The 20,751-nt window shown below is 40.7% G+C and overlaps 1 protein-coding gene across 5 annotated transcripts in view; it reads left to right on the top strand.

Annotated features, from left to right (window-relative positions):
* The window catches only part of RNASEH2B (ribonuclease H2 subunit B), a 302,074-nt gene that overhangs the window by 246,060 nt on the left and 35,263 nt on the right, over positions 1–20,751 (top strand). For 3 of the 5 annotated variants that reach the window (XM_031655847.1, XM_031655852.1, XM_031655850.1), the window contains exon 1: positions 5,931–6,361. The exons of the other annotated variants lie outside the window; for them this stretch is intronic. In XM_031655847.1, coding sequence (XP_031511707.1) covers positions 6,298–6,361 — 64 coding nt within the window. In that variant the 5' untranslated portion in view covers positions 5,931–6,297. Of the gene's footprint in view, positions 1–5,930; positions 6,362–20,751 lie in introns of those variants that run through there. 5 annotated transcript variants of the gene reach the window in all.

The raw sequence follows: 20,751 nt of genomic DNA on the forward strand, positions 1-20,751 counted from the left end.
TTATTCTTTTTACCTGTGATCATATTTTCTATAAAAGTTTATATCCTGCTTTGAAAAACAATTTTTTTTAAAGTAACCAACATTTTGATTTCTCCATTTATTATCATGTTAAAAAATGCATAGCTTGAAAAAAATCTCAAACACACTGCATTGTAGAAAATATTAATAGCATATATAAAAGCAAATTAGGTGAGAATAACTAGGACATCAAGTTATTAAAATTATATGAATTGTATGATGGTTACTAGGGTGCCAGGCAGCAAAATATGTAATTATCTGATTATCTGATTTAATTCTGGTAGTCTGTCTCTACAGATACTTCAGCCAGAAAAGTATACTTTGGAGTTTGAATTGCCTGAATTTCTAGTTACCTTGATTTTATATAAATAAATGTAACACTTATAACTCTATACACACATATACGCATATGGAAATGTGTAAACATAGCATCAATACTCTTCAGCCAAGGAAGCCAGGAAGTCACCTGTAGTTGAACACGTTTGGTTCATTACTTGTTGCAGCGAGGGAGAACACACGTCACGGGAATCACGGGTGTTTCAGTAAGAAGGTGTTAGAAAGGACCTCATAGGATCTGGGCTTTGATTGGGTGATTTGAGGCAGAGTCAAAGGCAGCAGGGATTCCCTCTAGATTGGATGCTGTTAGAAAGCGGAGTAATTCTGTAATGGGGGATCTCACTTACTCTTATAGGAAGGGGAAATTATAGTGAGAATAAAGTTGTCATTGGTAAAGAAGTAGCACTCATTTTGGCCAAGAGATAGGGTGTTTGGTATTTCGTGGGTGGTACAGTGACTTGCTTTTGTCTGTGCTTAGACAAAATTATGAATTGGCCTTGCTTGGTCTTATTTAATCATAGTCTCAAAGTAGCCTGGTCAGAGGCTGGTTTTCTGTGAGATGGTTCATGTCTAATAGGAGAATCACAGGGTCTGCCTATGAGAGCCAGGCCAGCTTCTGGGTGTCAGGGGCTGCCCTTTTTCCTTCCTCAATAGCTTCAGTCATTCTTATCCTATAATGGGCAGAGCTCACAGGTTTATGTGTGCCTTTTTGTCACACTGCCAACTACAGTTCAATTTTAGGTTGGGTTGGTTACGAGAGAACAGAAAGGGAATATTCTTCCCAGAAAGAATGATTCAGTGCTACTCATACTCCCTGGTCCCCTTTCTACATAGTAGATGCGCTTGAGAGCGAACTCTTCTCCCAATCTGATGCTTGAGGACTGTGGTGCTTTCTCTGTTGTCACTGGATGAGCATTTGATGGCAGGAAAATTTGGTAAAAGAGAACAACCATTTCTCCTGAGAAAAATGGTGATAAACATGGATTTTAATTTTAATTTTGTTTTGAAAGAAGCAATCTTACAGGTTTCTAATAATACAGAGGAGAAAATATTATTCCACTACCTTTGATACAATGTCTCCTCTAATTACCACTAAGCATTCCTAAAGGTTATTTGGCACTGACTTCTTCTCCTGTGCTCCACCCAGTTTTTCTTTTTTCTCTTTTTACTAAAAACCAAACATCTATTGTTTTCAGCATTTAGAAGAGTCGCAAATTTTCTACTCAGAGGTGTTAAAGTTGCTGCTCCCTTTTTATTGTTTGAAGAACAACCTGCTTGTCTCTTGTTAGACTAACTAGTACAGACTAGCACTGCAAGTAATTCACAGACTATTTTATGATCAACTGGATATAATCAATTTGTTTTGATTTATAAAATTGGGAATACCACAAGCCACGACTGCCTAGCTATCTACATAAATATTTACTCAAAAAATATTTGCTGAACACACGCTATGTTTCCATATTACTTTGTCCCAGGCATGGGGACACCAGGGAGGGAAGGAAGGTGAAGAGCTCAATCTCTGGAGTCCTAAGGCCCAGGTTGGAATTCCTGCTCAGCCACTTGCTAGTCATGTCATCATAGGCAGGTACTTGATCTCTCTCGACTCTACATTTTTCCTCTGTAAAATGTGGGTGACTCAATAATACTTACCCTTAAGGCTGTTGGAAGGCTGAAAGAGGTCATTTGCATTAACTGCTCAGTCCAGTGCTCAGCATAGTTAGTACTCAGTGAAGCCATTGTTATTTTTTGACAATATAGTGGTGAATTACTAGATGCTATTCTTCCCTCAAGGAACTGACTGGTTCCTCTAGCTGGTGAAATTGGAGGCATCTCACTTATTCTTGGGGAGGGTATTAGGAGGCAGGAAGAGAAGGCACTTAGTGAGCCCTGATGGATCAGTGAAAGTTGTCCTGGCAGTGGTAAAGGGTAAGGGAGAAAGGAAGGAACGAGGCTTGTGGAGAACAGAATGGCCTCAGCATTGGGGACACAATACCAAGTGCTAGATGTGACAGAGGAGAGAACCACAGGCAGTTCCTTGTGGCCACACTGTGGACTGGATGGAGAGCAACGTAGGTAGTGGGAACTGTAGCTGGGGATTCCAGCCAGGACCGGATCTCAAGGGCCATGTGTTCAAAGTTTAGCACCTTAGACTTTACCTTGAAGACGATAGGGATCTGGAGTCAGTCTATCAGTAATGATACCCTTTTCAAAAAGGTACTTACATAATTTTTTTTAATGATAAAGGAAATTATTTACAGAGAGGGCAGAGTTCATTGTTTTCTCATTCACAGAGTATAGTGACCATTACCCGTATGAGCCTGGCCCTCTCATTTAATTTCTCCTGCCCCTCATTCCTTACCTATTCCTTTCTCCCATTCCTCTCCATATTAAAGACACTCATTTTTTGTTTGTTTTTTATTATTTTATTTAAGTCCCAGGGCAGATGTGCAGTATGTGTAAGTTTGTTACATAGGTAAACGTGTGCCATGGCGGTTTGCTTCACCTATCACCCTATCACCTAAGCATTAAGCTCAGCACGCATTAGCTCTTTTCCCTAATGATCTCCTCCCCCAACACCCTCCCCCTACAGGCCCCAGTGTGTGATGTTCCCCTCCCTGTGTCCATGTGTTCTCATTGTTCAGCTCCACTTATAAGCGAGAACATGCGGTGTTTGGTTTTCTGTGTCTGCATTTGTTTGCTGAGGATAATGGCTTCCAGCTTCATCCATGTCTCTGCAAAGGACATGATCTCATTCCTTTTTATGGCTGCATTGTATTCGTGGTGTTTACGTACGTTTTCTTTATCCAGTCTATCATTGATGGGCATTTGGATTGATTCCATGTCTTTGCTATTGTGAATAGTGCTGCAATAAACATATGCATGCATGTATCTTTATAATACAATGATTTCTATTCCTTTAGGTATGTACCCAGTAATGGGATCGCTGGGTCAAATGGTATTTCCAGCTCTATATCTTTGAGGCATTACCACACTGTCTTCCACAATGGTTAGACTAATTTACATTCCCACCAACAGTGTAAAAGCGTTCCTATTTCTCCCCAGTCTTGCCAGCATCTGTTGTTTCTTGACTTTTTAATAACCACCATTCTGACTGCCATGAGATGGTATATAATTGTGGTTTTGATTTGCATTTCTCTAATGATCAGTGATGCTGAACTTTTTTTCATGTTTGTTGGCCACATGTATGTAAAGACACCCATTTCTTTATGTGCTTGACATGGTCTTAAATACACATGTATCCTTGCAAAATACATCATATTGTTCTTTATGCCTTTTAAAATTACCTACATGGTATTCTGCTAAAAATAATTTCCTGCATCTAAATTTTTTTCTTTAGATACAAAGCATCTGTTTGTATATGTACATCAATCACTGTGTCAAACTTCTGTATACATGGCCCATATACAATACACATTGTAGCATTATTTATAATAACAGCTTGAAATAACCTAAATACTGCACACTAGGGAATGGATAACTAATCCTGGTACACCAGCAGTGTTAAATACCATGCCTCCATTAAGAATGATAGCTCTCAATATGAAGGGGCACATGCTTCTGACAATGTTAAGTGAGAAGAGCAGACAAAATAGTCTAAATTGTGACAACAACCACAAAAATACACATTCATATAGCCAAGGGTTGGAAAGGATCAGAGAAAAATGAAACAGGTATGTATGTCTGAGCAACGGAATAATGGGTAACATTTCTCATGTACAGTTGCTCCCCCTATTCGAAGTTTCGCTTTCCAAGGTGTCAGTTACCCCCAGTTGACCTTGGTCCAAAAATGTTACATGGAAAATTCCAGAAACAAACAATTCGTAAGTTTTAAATTGTGCAGTGTTCTGAGTGGTGTGAATTCTTGCACCATCCAGCTTCATCCTGCAAAGGACCTGAATTCTCCCTTCGCCCAGCGGATCCACACTGCAGAAGTCACTTATGAGTCACTGCAGAAGTCACTCCTCATGAGCCACTTAATAGTTGCAAGAGTAGTGATGCTGGCATATTGTGAAAATTCTTCTATTTTATTATTGTTGTTGTTAATCTCTTACTGGGCCTAATTTACAAATTAAACTTCATCATAGATATACATGCAAAGGAAAAAACAGTATATATAGGATTTGGTACTATCTGCAGTTTTAGGCCTTCACTGGGGGTTTTGGATCCCATCCTGCAGGAATAATGTAGTGCTTCTGTAGGAATAATGGGGTGCTTCTGTAGCTGTTAGTAAGATGATGGTGTACCTGGGGATTTGCGCTATACACCACAGCATCTTCTACCGTAGTTTTGGGGAAGAGGGAAGATCAGAGCGGTACCAATCTGCTGCTCCTTGCCCCAAAACTGGCAAGAGGCGCCTTTCCTCAGCCAGAAAGGCCTCTTCTCCACCAGCTGTGTCCTGCAATCAACTGCAGCATATTTGCCTCACCCCATGGGAAACAGGTTTGAAGTTAAAAACCTTTTCAGAGGGCCGAGATAAATTTAGTGCTGCTAAATTTAACTACTTTCAAGATTAAACATGAAAAGCAAAGTGCATGAGTTATGTATATTATTCTTTCAATTGTGCAAAAATAAGATATTGACTCGTTTTTGCTTGGAAAAATTCTGCAAGAATAGACAAGAAATGTTAACAGTTACCCCTGGGATCTGGGATAAAAGAGAGACATCATGCTTTTCTTTAAAAAAAAAAAAAAGAAAGAAAGAAAGAAAAAGAAATTTAGGTTTTCGTGGATTTTGTGTGTGTGTGTTTTTTTTGACAGAGTCTAGCTCTGTAGCACAGGCCAGAGTGCAGTGGTGGGATCTCGGTTTACTGCAACCTCCATCTCCTGGGTTCAAGTGATCCTTGTGCCTCAGTCTCCCTACGTAGTAGTTGGGATTACAGATGTGTACCACCACACCCAACTAATTTTGTATTTTCAGTAGAGACGGGGTTTCACCATGTTGGTTAGGCTGGTCTCGAGCTCCTGACCTCAGGCGATCCGCCTGCCTTGGCCTCCCAAAGAGCTGGGATTACAGGCCTGAGCCTCTGCGCCTGGCCCATGCTTTTCTCTAAAGTATGAAAGGAATATGTACTTTCTTCTTAAAACCCATGTACCAAACAAACATCACTTTTCAATTAAAATGTTATTTTTAAAAGTTTAAACCCCCAAATTTCGTGGTTCTAACTTTTTAAATAAATGTCTAAATTTTTACCTCATTACAGCGTTCTCCAAAACAACAAATTCATATTCTGAGCCTAAAACTGTGCACCTCTTTTAGTGATGAGGACGGAGTCCAAATTGAGGACATCCCTTATAACTCACAATGCACATATATTCTGACATCAATAGCAACATAGAATGCAACTGATGACCAATATATATTCACAAATAATTGAGGACCATGCCTAAGAGTTGGATTCGGATTCCGACGTGACTGCTAATGTCCCTAACACGGACTAGCTCCAGGAGAGTCCCCCGGCCCTGGGGGTGTGGCGGGCGTCACCCGTTGTCCGGGCCCACACCACGCAGACCCAGTCCTAGCTCGCTCGCTAGACCACGGAGGGCCGCTGGGTGCAGCGACAGAGCGCGGGGCCCCGACGACCCCGCCCCGCGCCGCGTCACTCGGCGCCCTGCGGCGCGCTGTGAGCACCTACCACTAGCGGAGCTGCAAGGGAGAGGCCGCGGCCCCTTCCAGTTGCCGGCGGCCCTGCGCCGGCATTCAGAGCGCCTCGCCTGGCGCTAAATTTAAACACGTAACACCAGCAGCAGGCTGGTCCCGGAAACGAAACGAAACTCGGCCCCCGGGCCTCCTCCCGGGCGCTGCCGGTCCCTCAGCGCGCCGCGCCACCCGGAACAGACCCTTCTCCCGCCATTTTCGGCGGGGCTGGGAGACTGAGGCCCGCAGCGCTGGGCCTGCGGCGCCCCGGAAGAGGCGGGCGGCATGGCCGCCGGCGCGGACTGCGGGGACGGGGTTGGCGCCCGGCAGCACGTGTTCCTGGTTCCAGGTAAACACGCGCGCCCGGGCGGCGGGGACTGCCCAAGAGCTGGTGAAGCGGCACGCCACCCCGGGCGCGCTGCCCCCCACCGCGGCAACTCCCATTCCCCGGCCTGGCGCGGGATGGGATTCTCTCTGGGACAGCTGGCCCCGCATCTTGGTCACACGTCATAGCAAACCGCGGTTTTCAAACCCGGAAGCGCCGAAAAGGACCGAGCGTGTTTCCTGGGCCCTGATCCCCGGTAGCTCGGGTGGGCGGGTGGAAGCCGACTCAGCCTGCGGGGAGCCACGCGGGTTCGGGGTCATAGGTGCGCTGCGGGCCCCGGAGGTTTCTGCCCTTGGTGTTCCCCACCTGGCAGCTGGTCCTGCTTCTGTGATCCTACTGGGTTGGAACCAGGGATCCAGTAGGCTCGAAGTGGCCCCAGACGGTGCGCCGTTTTAACAAGAAAGCAGAGGGACAGGCCTGCGGTGGCGAGGCAGGAGGGAAGCGGGATGGGAGTCGCTGTTAGGCCAAGGGTGGTTCAAAGCGACTCAGCAGGATAATGACCACAGGAGTGCTGGAGCCGGGCCTTTCAGCCCCCGTGTGAATGATGACCGGCCATCCAGGACATGCGAGGGCTTGAGACAATGGACAGCCAGTGCCACACAAGGAAGGATCGATTAAATGATACAGTTAAAAGAATTTGGCCTACGGAATGCAAGCCAGAAAGTTTTGATCTTTTTATATATGTAAAACATTGGAAAAAAGGAAAATCTCCTGTTCCCTGTATTAAATTTTGAGTTTAGCTCAGCAAATGCAGCGTGTTCGTTGCCTAAATATAGTCTGATACCAATATTCTTTCCCAGGAATTCAGAGTTTTATGATGGTTATTGAAAATGTTTACATGACAGGCTGTGAAGAATATTTTTTGCCTCTAAAAAATATATATAAAGTGTACGAATTTTACGTATGCAACTCATTGAACTTTTCATACGTATACATCACCCTAGTAACCATCCCCCAGTTCGAGATGTAGACTGTTTCCACTAGGTCCTTATGCCTATTCTTAGATAGCCCCAGGAACCTCTATGCTGACCTTTGTCACCAGAGGTTACTTTTGCCTGTTTGGATAAGAGTGTACCCCTTTGTGTCTGGCTTCTTTCACGCCGAAAGTTTCATCCATGGTTTGTGAAATTCATTCATGTTGTAGCAGTTGTTTGGTTGGTTAGTTTTTTCATTGCTACTTCTGTTTAATTGTATGAATATCCAAACTATCTGCCCTACTGTGGATGAACATTTGAATTGTTTCCAGTTTGCACTATTACAAGTTACACTTCTCAGAGCATTCCTTTAGGCAGCTTTTGGTAGACATAGGCACTCATATCTCCAGGGTGTATACCCTGGAGTGGAATGGCTGGTTCTAAGTACTTGCGTGTAGAGCTGTAGTTGACACTGTTAAATGGTTTTCCAAAGTGGTTATACTGATTTATATTCCCACAAGCAGTGTATGAGAGTTCCCATTGCTGCACATCTTCAGTAAAGACGTTTGGGTGGTAAAACAGCCAATGCAAAATTCAGAATTTTGACAATCTCGCAAAGGACTACCCGTATACATGCTTTTCATTAGAAAAATCATCCTTCTCACTTTGTCACTTCAAGACAATTAGATTTTCAGGGTAGGAACTCTAATCATTCTTTCAGAATCAAGTGCATTATTATTATTCAGATATACACATAGCTGATGATAATTTGAGCTTCTTATTTTGTTGTTCTGTTTCATCAGTATTGACATCGTCGTTTTAAAAGTGTTTGTGTCCTTATTGTATTAAACACAAAACCCTCAAAAGAATTAAATATTGATTGTATCCCTGAAAAATGTAGGTTTTAATATATCTACTGCTGGGTTGTGAGAAGAGTTTCTGTTGAGTTTCTGTTCAAAGCTGAGATCTACTGTGACCTTTTAAGGCATTGGCGGAGGCTGAGCAGCTGTTGGGAACTGCTAGAAAGAGCTGTGTGGTCAGGCGGGCAGGAACTCTTAACAGTTAAAAACTTGGGCTGCCAGCTCCTGCAATTCTTCCTTCTGGCCTTTAGTGCCACCTGCAGGCTCTGAGGGTACAACACGGTTTAATAGCGACTGCAGTGCAACAGTAGTTCTCAAACTTGAAGGCATCACTCACCTAGGGAGGTGGGCCTCAGCCCCCACAGGTTCTGGTTCAGTAGGTCCTGGGCTGGGGCCAGAGAATGTGCATTGGTAACAAGTTCCCAGGAGATGTTGATGCTGCTTGTCCGGAAATCTCGGCCCCACCCCAGGAACCACTGCAGTAAAGACTTTGGGAACTAGATTGGGATATAGGAATGACCAGCCTCATGTTTGGCCCTCTTTGTGGTGGGCCACACTTTAAATGGTCAGGGAAGTGCATGTAAGTGCAGAGTATGAGGTTCATCTTCCCAGTTGTCTTTTCCAGAAGGTGAGAAATCAGCCTGCTTAGTTACACATTTGGGAGTTGGAAACGATATGCCCTCGGCTGAGGGAGCACCATACCCCAGTAAAGTTGGGCCCTTAATAAAGAAACCAAAGATTATTAAACATTTTTCAAAAGTATTTGGTGGAGGCGGCCTGTATTCGGTTTTAGAAAACTTGGGATCTGAAGAACTTACTCTGTGTACTGGAAAGTGAGCACATGAACCCACAGGCCGACAGAACTTTAAAGGGATTTATCCATGAGACAAGGGTAAAGCTGCCTAACCTTGCAATGATACATTTTTTCAACATTTAATTCATGCTGTTCATCGAGTTGCCTGCCACAGCACTGTGTTATATCTTGAAGGATATATTTAAATGTTTGGTTTAGGTATGTTGCCTCTAGTTTTCCATTTGTTTGGAGAAGCTGACTATCTCAGATAAACAAATCTGGGACTTGGAAGAGATACTTGTGAGATATTCAGACTTGGGACGTTGGTTTTCATAGGCTGGTGAAGACAGAACCGTTTCCCATTTCAGCAAAGGCAAGCATTTCTTTTAGTTGGGGTTGTCTTAAATGTTTCTGTAAAATGGCCTGGGAATACTACCCTGTTTGCAGTTTTAATTTCTATAAGAGGCCATTAACATCTTTACTTTTTGGAAAGTAGTATAAGTTTCTATCCCTCATTTTCTGCCCTAAAAGTAAATGTTTGAGTCATATTTTTAATATTTTTCTTAAGTCAATTTTTCTTGTTAATGCTAGTAAGTTGGGATGTACCCAGGTGTGAGAGGTCACCTAATTCACTGTGTATAGAAGACTGCATTTATTGCTATTGGGGGCTGAACAGTTAATTGGGTTCATCTCCAAGGAAATGTTAATTGGGAAACCCTAACATTGTGTATGAAAAAAAAAAGAAGAAGAAAAATCATTTCAGGCCTATTAAAACAAAACTCATTTGGGTTTACTTAGGCTGATTAAAATGTTCCTTAAACAGCTCCCTGATTAAACAGTCCTGAGGTGAAACTGGACCTCAACTCAGATTTTCAGTTAGAAACAAGTTTTGCAATAAAGTTATCCCCCTTTATTTCATGAATATATATGTTAAAAAGTATTTTAGGAAAGATTGCACTTATTATTTATTTCCCCACAGAAAGCAGTTTCTTGGAGGTAGAGGATGGATTGCTTTTTGGGAGATAAGAATCACTGTCTACCTTAGACATTTCAAATACAATAACAGCTTTTTATGTGAGGCATCGTGATAATCACAAATGATTATGCCAGAGCTGTCTCTCCAAGTGGAATGCAAAAATAGATGTGGAAGGATTGTATAAATTCGTGCATTAGAACTATGTTCTAATTAAAGGATTTAAAAAATAAATTTAAAAGGAAAAACTAATTTTCTTAATGATGGAGAAAAATTTATTTCTGATTATAGTCTTGAAGCTTTTTTTTTTTTTTTTTTTTTTTTAATCCACCAACTGGCATAATTGTAGCTTTTTATAAGTCCAAAGAAATGCCTCTTGTTTTGGGGGAGAAAAAAAAGTAAAGATTTAAAGTGTATGGCAAAGGAAGAATGACTATAGATTTAACTGACTTTTCAGTGACACTAAAAAAACACTCTTTTCTCTTCTTTACCTAATGGCACATGGTTAATCTTAGAAGAAAAACTTAGCAGGATTTTTGTTCTTTGTCAAAACGGTATGTATGTATATGTTTGTGTTTAGAAATACACCTGAGGGCCAAAAGCTTCCTTATTTTCAGAAGAGATGAACTTCACTTGGCAAATGATGGAGAACCTGGCCAGTTCAAGTGCTGATTTTAGACAACCTCAGAATAGTTAAGCTCACCTTTTTGGAAGATGTGTCATTTACCAAATAGTCTACTGCAGGCAGTCAGCAATGCAGGAGTCTCAGAGTTTTCCAGCATAGAGCGTGTTTAACATTTTCCACATGAATCCTCAGTCTGGTTTTGTTTTTGCAAAATGTTTTTTGGTGGAACCCAACTGACCTTTCTCAGATGGCCACTGGATCCGCCCCCCTCGCTATCTATCTGAGCACGTTCTGAAGTGGATGGACTTCAGTTGCTAGTTGGTGTAATCAGGCTGTTTCCAGGGTCTGATCTTGTCCTTTTAGTAATTGTTCCAAAATACTTGGGATATTTATGAATAAGAACTCATGACTCCCACGTATTTATTCTCCAGGTCAGAAAAAAATATATTCATTAAAGGAAAGCAAGCAGTGTTCATGATTTTTTATTTGAGTAACAGAATAGGGACTGCATGGATTCTTCCACATCCTCTGAGCTTTAACTGTGATGCTAAAAAACAAACAACTCAGTCAGTGTGCTCCAAAGCCTCGCTATAATGACACACACTTAAAAGCCAGATTTATGCTATTTATTAGCTCTGTGTCCTTGGACGGTTTACCTCCTCACTATAAAGCCTCACTTTCATTATCTCTACAGTGGGGAGAACAATACCAGTCTCGTGGGGTTGTTATCTGTGGTTTGAGTTACTCATAAGATTTCTTACACCTCAGGCTTTTAGCCCTGGGCCTCGGACAGAGTAGATATTTCAATAAATATTTACTGAACGAATAAAAGTCTCACATTCCATTTCTTCCTGCAATGTCTTTGCTTATTCTGCTTTTTCCTCCCCTTCTACTTCTATCCAAATTCTACCCTTTCCTCAAGGTTCTGTTCAACTTTATTTTCCACAAAGCTAAGCCATTTGCTCCAGCTCAACTTCTCTGTCTTGACTTTGTGTCTGCCTGGAATCCTGCCTGCTCTTCACTTTATCTACCTGGCAAATTCCTACTTATCCTTTAAACCCAGCTCAAGTATCACCTCTACCAGGAAGCCTTCCCATGGGTCTCTCCTCTTGTTACTGCCCAGGTTCATGGTACCTCTTTGACCACCTACACATTTCATCATGATTATTCATTTAAGTGCCATTTTTATGTAAATATGTGTTGAACACCTAATACATGCCAGGAGCTAGAGCGAGTCCAAGTGTGTTCTCTCCCTGAATGGCCATTTCACTTCTCAGTGTGGGCACCTCAGCCTTCAGCTTAGAGCAGAACCTCCAAACAGTAGACCATGTCACGTAGGATTTCCAGGCCTTTGTTCGGCGCTACCTTTATGACTTCCTTGTCTAAAGATGACTGTTTGCTAAAGCAGAATGGGCCACCCCGTGGCAAGGGGATGTAAGGGATTTGGGGCTACATGTTCTGGTCTCTGTTTCATTATCTCTCCCCGAAACAACTAAGCTGGAGACTGGCTGAGGTCTCCCCAGTCAGTGCTGACTCCTCCGAGGGCCTGGGTCTCAGCATTTGGTGAGGCTCTCCTGCATGCTCGGCTGCCTTTGCCTCATTGTTTTTCAAGTTTTGTGTTGTTGTTGTTGCCCTTTTAACCAGTTAACTCTACATTTACACGTTTTTCTCCTAGAGTTTTTTTTTTTAATAACTTTAAATAATTAGAATAGTAATACTTAACCCAGTATAGAAATTGTAGTAATACAGGAAAAATAATAAAGAATAAAATAATTTGTCCATCATCCTGCCACCCAAAATAAAAATTTTGGAGATTCTTATTTCCAGTCTTTTCATGTTGTTTATATTACAAAATGAATTCCAGTGTTGTTAAATTTTTTTTCTTATTTTTCTATTTTTGCCTTTATTTCATTGTTTACTCTTACTACTTATTTAATGTAACACTAAAACACTCAGGGAGATTGGGGTTACATAAAAGTTTATATAGTGCTGTTCTACATAAAATCGGAGACAGACAGTTCAGTTGATTTAATAGAGGTAGGGGCTGTTTTTTGTCTCTTGATTTTGATAAGGACAGAAACTTACACAGTGATATGAACCAAGTTGACAAAAAGAATTTGTATTTTAGGCTTTGAACATTGAAGAGGTGTATTACTTATTGCTTCACACAGTAGACAGTACATATTTGGAATGGGTTATCTTTGAAAGTGGATAAAGATTGAAAATACAAATAGGTGCAAAATAGGTAAAGATACATTTACAGAGCTATGTTGGACACAATGGCAAACTAGGATGTTTCAGAAGTCATTCAAAGCAGGTTGCATTTTTGAGGACAACCATAGCCTCCTGCAAACATCCCTTGGTGTGCTTTCCTGAAAGTGGATACTGGTTTGAATAGCCTGTGAGTCTGCCTTAGTATGGAAATTGCCATTTTTTAATATGGGATCAATGCACCTGGGTTGTGTGTTACAAAACCAGACTTGAACTTCTGTGGGAGTTCCTTAGCAGGTTCACATCTTCCCAGGAAGGAGCAGGGGTGGTGGCGTGGGGGAGAGCATAGGACATCTGGCCCTAGGGTGTTGCAGCAGGGGGAGTCCAGGGTTTCTGCCTGAGTGTTAACTTCCTCTTCTCAAACCGACTTCCTCCATTTAGTGGAAAACTGGTTTCACATGATTCCCAAGCCTCAGATCCCCTGGTGTCTGCTGGGAGGGGCCTCTTCTCTTAGTTCCAGTTTGAAACCTTTCAAAACAGCCTCTGACCAGTCCTGCTATGGTCACATGCAGTCCCACCCTCCACCTGCAACCTGTTACTTCAGTAATCACATACCTACTGTAGCCAGGGAGGGCAGGCTTCACTGTAAGCACAAGGTGCGAGAGGAGGACAAAGTGGGCACTTGAGGATAAAGAGTGCTTTTCTGGAAGAAGGAAAGGATCCAGGATAGACAGCAGAGGAACTAGCTACCACGTCATTCACCAGTGGGACTCTGAGCTCTGGCCAGAAACCTCAGTGGGACTCGTGAGCTGTCTTGCCTACGGCCAGCATTAGGGGTTTCTCAGTTGCTGGTTGTCTCTTTGACTGACTTGTATATAGATATGGCAGAGGTTTATTTGTATGGAGAATTGAGTTCTAGCTGTAACTTATACTTGCCTTCATTTAGTCAAAGTTTGTATAATTTTTAGGAAGCCTAGCTTCTAGGTCTGCATCTTCTAGCTGTTATAACTTTGCAAAACACTTTCATATAATTGTGTTTGACCCTCTTGATGACCTTGGGAAGCAGTTAAGGCAAGCTTTATTATCACCATTTTGCACATCGGGAAACCAAGACTCAGAGAAGTCAAATAATCTGTCAACATACAATAGAAATCCAGTGGCAGAGACTGTCAACTCTCTCAAGTCCTTTTCCAGGACTCCTGCATGTGCCAGAGGCCACTCTGCTGACTGAATAATGATACCTCACCACTGTGGGAGAGGCCAGAGGACCAGGAAAGGCTGGTCTCAAACTGCTCTCAGTTTGATGACTGGGGACTAGATATAGCTCCTTCCCTGGAACCAAACCTGATTGCTCTCAGTCCCCCCAGTCAGGTCTGTCTTTTCTAGCATTCCAGAATTTTTCCTGCTTCCCACATAGTTCATGCTCCATCTCAATATGTTTGCTGGTCTTTGTAGCTCTGAGTTGGCTGTGAACCTGAATTTTTTTACTAGCTTCTTCAGTGCACAGGTCATTCCTAGAAATATGGTTGTTGATAGGGACAGCCCTGAAAGAATGGAGATTTTGTCTTCTGTGGTCCTGCTGAAGGCTAGTTTTCTAATTTTTTTTTTTTCCAAAGTTTCAAAAGAAAGTTATGCTTAGAGGAACCTATTACTTCAGTAATCACATAATTTTCCTGGTGTATGTCTCTCTTGCTTTCTTGGTTGCCTCTTGTAGTCTTTGAAGAAACAAAGAGCTTCAAAGCCAGGAAAATGACCCAGATGTCTTTGACAGCAGTGCTGATGTTTTGGGAAGGGAAGGCATATAGCTATTACTGAAATTAGTGTTCCTGGAAGCTGCAAGTTACTTGAAAATTATGCTGATTTGTCTTGCATGCATCGTATTTGTGTCCTACCAAAGTGTTTCCAAGGAAGTATCTGGCAAACAGGCAGGAGGGTGCCAGGGGTCGGGGGAAGGGGAGGATCTGAATATGTTCTGATGGCTGAAGTCTAAAGAAAATGAACTGGAACCTATTTAGGACGTAGTATTGCATAAGCATGAGAGTGATAATCTCATCTCTCTTTTTCTTTTTTCTATTGGATCTTCTTAAGAAACCTGAATAGCCTTGATATGGTATCTAAAAATAAAGTGAATGGTGCTTTGATGTCTGTACTTTCTCCTCTATGTAACAGTGGGTGTATGTTTCTCAGAGCTTATCTCCTATGTGCCAAAAATCAGACAGGCTCGGGAACAAATGTCCATTGATTCCAAGTCATAAGAACAATTGGCAAAAATCACTTGTCTTTTGTCTTTGAACTTTAAATGCAGTGAAAAAAACTTGTCTTAACCAAGAGAGGGATAAGAAAGAGCTGCCAAGTTTGACAAACCTGCTTGATAAATAACTTCATATCAACTGTACAACAACCTGTACTGTATAGTCTGTAGATGAAAAATCATGTACCATTTTGGCTTATACAATACTTTGTGACTAACTTTAAAAAATACAGAATGGTTAAGTCTGTGCATTGATACGTGCTGTGTAACCTAATTTTTAAGCATTAAAATGTCACAGATATCTGGGGGTGGTGGGGAGAAGTATATACATCTATGTATAGAATATTGTAAACTCTAATAGGAAGATCAGTTTTCTTTTCTTGCCATTGGTCAAATGTTTCATCTGTTTTTGTCACTAGGTGTTTCTTATATCCCACAACCAGTTTATCTCCCTTTATCCTTCTTATATGGATTTTTGGATCCCACCCCTTTCTCTTTTTAGCTTTCCCAGCTCTCCCTCCTTTCTCTTGCTTCTGCCCCATGGCTGGGTCTACTGACTGGATTACAGTAGCTGGATTGCAGCTGATTAGATGACTCTGCTAGTTTTTGAGGATGAGGAGGACAGGACAAGAGAGGGAAAGTTTTAAATGTTTACATCATAGGAGAATAGTCATGTCAGGATCATTGTGTTTCCAAGCTGCAGTTTGTGCTTTTTAAGTTAAGAGGTATGGGACTTCAGATTAAGAGTTTCTTTACAGTATTATAGTTTAAAACGTTGGCTCTGGATAATAGTTGACTGAGTTTAAATCCTGGCTCTATAGTTGACTTGCACTCTGACCTTCAGGCAAGTTTTTCATCCAAAAAAGTGGAAATTAATATGGCACTTATTATGTGACCAATATAAAGGACTTAAACAGTGCCTGGTAGACAGTAAATGGCCAATACATATTAGCTGTTATTTTTGATTTTACATTCATTAGACACAGTTGTCTCTCTGTCACTAGTATGTTTTCTTTAAAGTACAGATGTCAGGAAAGTAGCAATCAGAGATTCCTTGTTTGTTGAGGGTGTTTTGTTTTGTTTTGTTTTGTTTTGACAGAGTCTCGCTCTGTCACCCAGGCTGGAGTGCAGTGGCGTGATCTCAACTCACTGTAACTTCTGCCTCCTGGGTTCAAGCGATTCTTATCAAGCGATTCTCATGCCTCAGCCTCCCAAGTAGCTGGGATTACGGGCATGTGCCACCACACCCGGCTAATTTTTGTATTTTTAGTAGAGATGGAGTTTCACCATATTGGCCGGGCTGGTCTCTTAACTGCTGGACTCAAGTGATCTGCCCATCTCAGCCTTTCAAAGTACTGGGATTACAAGTGTGAGCCACCGTGCCCAGCCTGTGGAAGTATTTAGATCAGGATAGTAAAGAGATGGAAGATTTGCTGCCAGAGTTAATGGTGACCAGTGGGACATACAATTGAATCTTTACAGAGAATATAGAGACCATGAGAATAACTATTGTGGAATCAGTTACTTTTAAGGAACCAGAGGGGCAGAGCTTGAGATAATTGGGAAGTTTAACATATTATTAAACCTAAAATGGCCAGCAAAACCGATAGCTGCTTCTCAGTTGTCTGAGTTTTTTCTTTTTTTGTGAAAATACTTTTTTAGCCAGCACGACTATATCATCTCTTAGATAAAAGAGTAAAAAAAGACAAAGTGTATAGCTACTCTTTTAAAAATAGAGTTGGAAGCATAGTTTTGGAAGAAGGTGTCTCATATGAGTAAATTTTCTAGACAAGTGAAATTTGGCTCTTTTAGTATCAAAACTCGCTTTCATAATTTCTTATTGAGTTTTTTCTAAAACTGAACAATTCATTTATGTTATCTTTATTGAGTATATCTCATGTGCCAGAAACACCGCTGGGAATTTACATTATCTTGATTTTTACATATAAAATGCATTGTGTTCTGGCTTTTAAACAAGATACGCTGGTTCTAATTTAATATTTTCTTGGAAGACTAATTGTTAAGCCCTTATGTAACTCTGTGCTTAGATTTTGTGACTTTTATATTTTGATCTTATTATTCCCTACATGTTCCTGACTTTTTCCACGTAGTTGAAGGAAGGGAAACTGATTGTTAATTGATTGCTTATTATGTGTTCTAGGCACTTTCACATACATTTCATTTCAATCTAACAGAAACATGTAAAATTATTATTATTATACCCATTGTATAGATGAAATAACTGAACCACAGAGAAGTTGAGTATCTTGCACAGAGTCACACTGCTGAGTCAGAAGAGAAACTGAGATTGGAGTATGAACCCATCTGACTCTGGGTCCAATGTTCTTTCTATGCTGACATCATTGAAGAAATAGACATAAGTTAAAAGTAGGTTTATAGATCATGACCCTTCCTCACACTCACTCTCTCTTTTCTAATTCTTTCCCATTACTCTAAAAGCAGAGTTTTCTTCTCTAATTAATTTAGCTATTCTTCACCCGTGCTAGATGCAAGTAAAATATAGCAGAAGTTAGAAAAAGGATGGAGCTTCCAAACCTGTTGGGTGAGAAGCTGGTCCATGAAATGATCCAGGATTTTCTTAGAGTAAATGGAAACTCTTTAACTTTGATAGCGTTAATTTATAGTTACAAGTAATTTTGTATGCCTAATACCAGGTATAGACTAAGGAATTTATCAGAAATATTATAGTAAATGAACTCTTTTTTCTCATACCAAGTCTTCAAAGTTCAGTTAGGGTAAATCCACCCTCCCATAAAAGCAATGAAAAAACTGGCAAAGATAGCGAAAAGCAACTTTTTCAGAACCCCTGAAATTAGCCAAAGGCTTCCAACAGTTTGAGAAGTGTTTATTCAAGAAAATCTTCTGAATCTTATTAGGAACAGCAGGGTTTGTGGGATTGTAACTTGAACTACTCCCATTTCCTCTCCTCAGCTCTGCAGTAGCCTTGAAAACCAGCAGTCTTGCAAACACGGTACTTGTAAAAACCAACAGCCTTCAACCATTGGATAGGATAGGCCTAGATGGAAGATCCTCAAGAAGTCCCATTCCCAGAGCATTGTCCCTATTTGACTTTTCTCACAGCTCCTTGGAAAAGTCTCATTTGCAGGGCATAGTTGTTATTTGACCTACCTTGGAGCTCAGAGCTTGCTCTGTTCCCACAGAGCCCTATCTTCAGGGTATTTGTCAAAAACAATCAGTGACAATCGTTTAATATTGTAGCTTCTGAGGGGTCAATACTAGTTGCGCAAATAAAAACCTGGCCAAAAACTTAAGGGTAAGATATGAGGAACAAGATGTACACAGAGGCTTTAAAAAACTCTGTCATATTCCTAGGAGATTAGAAGGCTACACACATATGCAGGGCTATGTGCATGCTCAGAAGGACCTGAGAGGGCCTCAGTGTCTCACCTCTGACTGACCATGAGGTCCTGAGAAAGCAATAAATACAAGCTAAAGCAGAAGATTAAAGTGCCCAAGTGTTGAAAGTATGCCTCAACCTACACACACAGCACCGCTCAGCAAAGATTGGATCACTTATTGGTTCACAGCATCAGCTAACCACTAAGCTAACTAAACAGAGACATCAGTGGCTGCACACTGCAAGAAATACAGACTTTATGGAATTAGTCCAGAAAGTCACTAAACAAACAAACAGCAACAACTGCAATAACTACAAAAAACAGCAGCAACAAATCCTGGGGAGTTGGGAGAGGAGAGTCTGATTTCCAGAATTGCCACATTTATTATTATCTGAAGTGCTCAGTTTTGTTTTGTTTTGTTTTGTTTTAACAAAAGCATGAGACATACATCCACAAACAAGAAGGTATGACCCATACACAATAGGGAAAGTAGTCAATAGAAACTGTCTCTGAGGGGGCTGAGATGTTGGATTTATTCTACAAAGATTTTATTCAGCTACTATCAACATAGTCAAAGAACTAAAGAACACCATGTCTAAAGAATGAAAGGCAAGTATGACAATGAAGTTTCACCAAATAGAGAATATCAACAGACAGATAAATTGTAAAAGGATCTAAATTCTGGATTTGAAAAGTATAATAACAAATGAAAAATTCACTAGTGAGCTCAACAGCAGATTTCAGCTGGCAGAGGAAAGAATTAGAAAACTCAAAGACAGGTCAATTGAGATTATCCAGGGTGAGGAACAGAAAGAAGAAGCATAAAGAAAACTGAACCTGGATGTAGTCCCAGAGACCTGTAGGACACCATCAAGCCTACTGTTATATGCATTATGGGAATCCCAGATGAGAAGAGAAGGGTGGGAGAGGAATATTTGAAGAAATAATGCAAATACTTCCCAAATTTGATTTAAAAAATATTTGTCTGCACAACTAATGAGTGCAGGAAACTCTAAATAGGACAAACTCAAGGAGATCCATACCTGCGTGTGTCATAGTCAAACTGTGAAAACACAAGGAGAATCTTGAAAGCAGTAAGAGAAAAATGACTCATCAAATAAAAGGGATCCTCAATAAAATTAACAGCTGACTTCTCATTAGAAGCTATGGTGGCTGGAAGTGAGTGGGATGACATATTTAAGGTGCTGAAATAAAGAGAGTCTCAACAAAGAATTCTATATCTGTCAAAATTATCTTTCAAAACTGAGGAAGGAACCAAGACATTCTAAGATAAAGGGAAACAGAATGTGTCACTAGCAGACCTGTCCCACAAAAATTATGAAGGGAGTCCTTCAGATTGAAAGGATAAGGCACTAGATGATAACTTGAATCCACATGAAGAATAAAGAGCACTAGTAAAGATAAATACAGAAATAGACATAAAAGCACAAATATATTTTTGTAACTCTTTTGGGTGATAACTACATAAAGCAATAATTATAAACTGTGTTAACAGGCTTATAATACATAAAGATGTAGTTTGTATGACAGTAGCACAAAGGAGAGGAGAGGAAAAGGAATATGCAGAAAACTTACTAAATACTCTTGAAACTTAGTTAATACTAATCTGAACTACATTGTGAGTTAAGATACTAACTGTAATTCCCAGGATAACCACTAAGAAAATAACTCCTTTAAATGAAAGAAACAACAAAGGATCAAAAATGGTACCCTAGAAAACATCTGTTTAACTCAAAATAAGACAGTAATGGGCAATCCAAAGGAATATGACATACAGAAAACAGAGCTAAATGGCAGATATAAATCCTACCTTATCCATAATTATATTAAATATAAATGCACTAAGCACTTCTGTTAAAAGGCAGAGATTGGGAGAATGCAGAGAAGGGGGGGGGAACCTCCTGACCCAACTATATCCTATCTACTAGACACACTTACACACACTTTAAATTTAAAAACAAAAATAGGTTGAAAGTAAATGAATGGGAAAAGATATACAATGCAAACAGTAACTGAAGGAGAGCTGGAGTGGCAATACTAGTATCAGATGAAATCAACTTTATAATAAAAATTATTACTAGGTATGTAACAGTCTATTGGGAAGATACCGCAATTATAAACATATGCACCCAATGACAGAGCCCCAAATTACATGAATCAAAAACTGACAGAACTGAAGGGAGATGTAGACAATTGAACAATAACAATGTTTTTTTAGAGAAAGAGTCTCACCCTGTCACCCAGGCTGGAGTACAGTGGTGCAGTCACAGCTCACTGCAGCTTTAAACTCCTGGGCTCAAGTGACCCTCCCACCTTAGCCTCCCGA

This window comes from Papio anubis, chromosome 15, assembly GCF_008728515.1.
Source record: "Papio anubis isolate 15944 chromosome 15, Panubis1.0, whole genome shotgun sequence".
Classification (NCBI taxonomy): domain Eukaryota; kingdom Metazoa; phylum Chordata; class Mammalia; order Primates; family Cercopithecidae; genus Papio; species Papio anubis.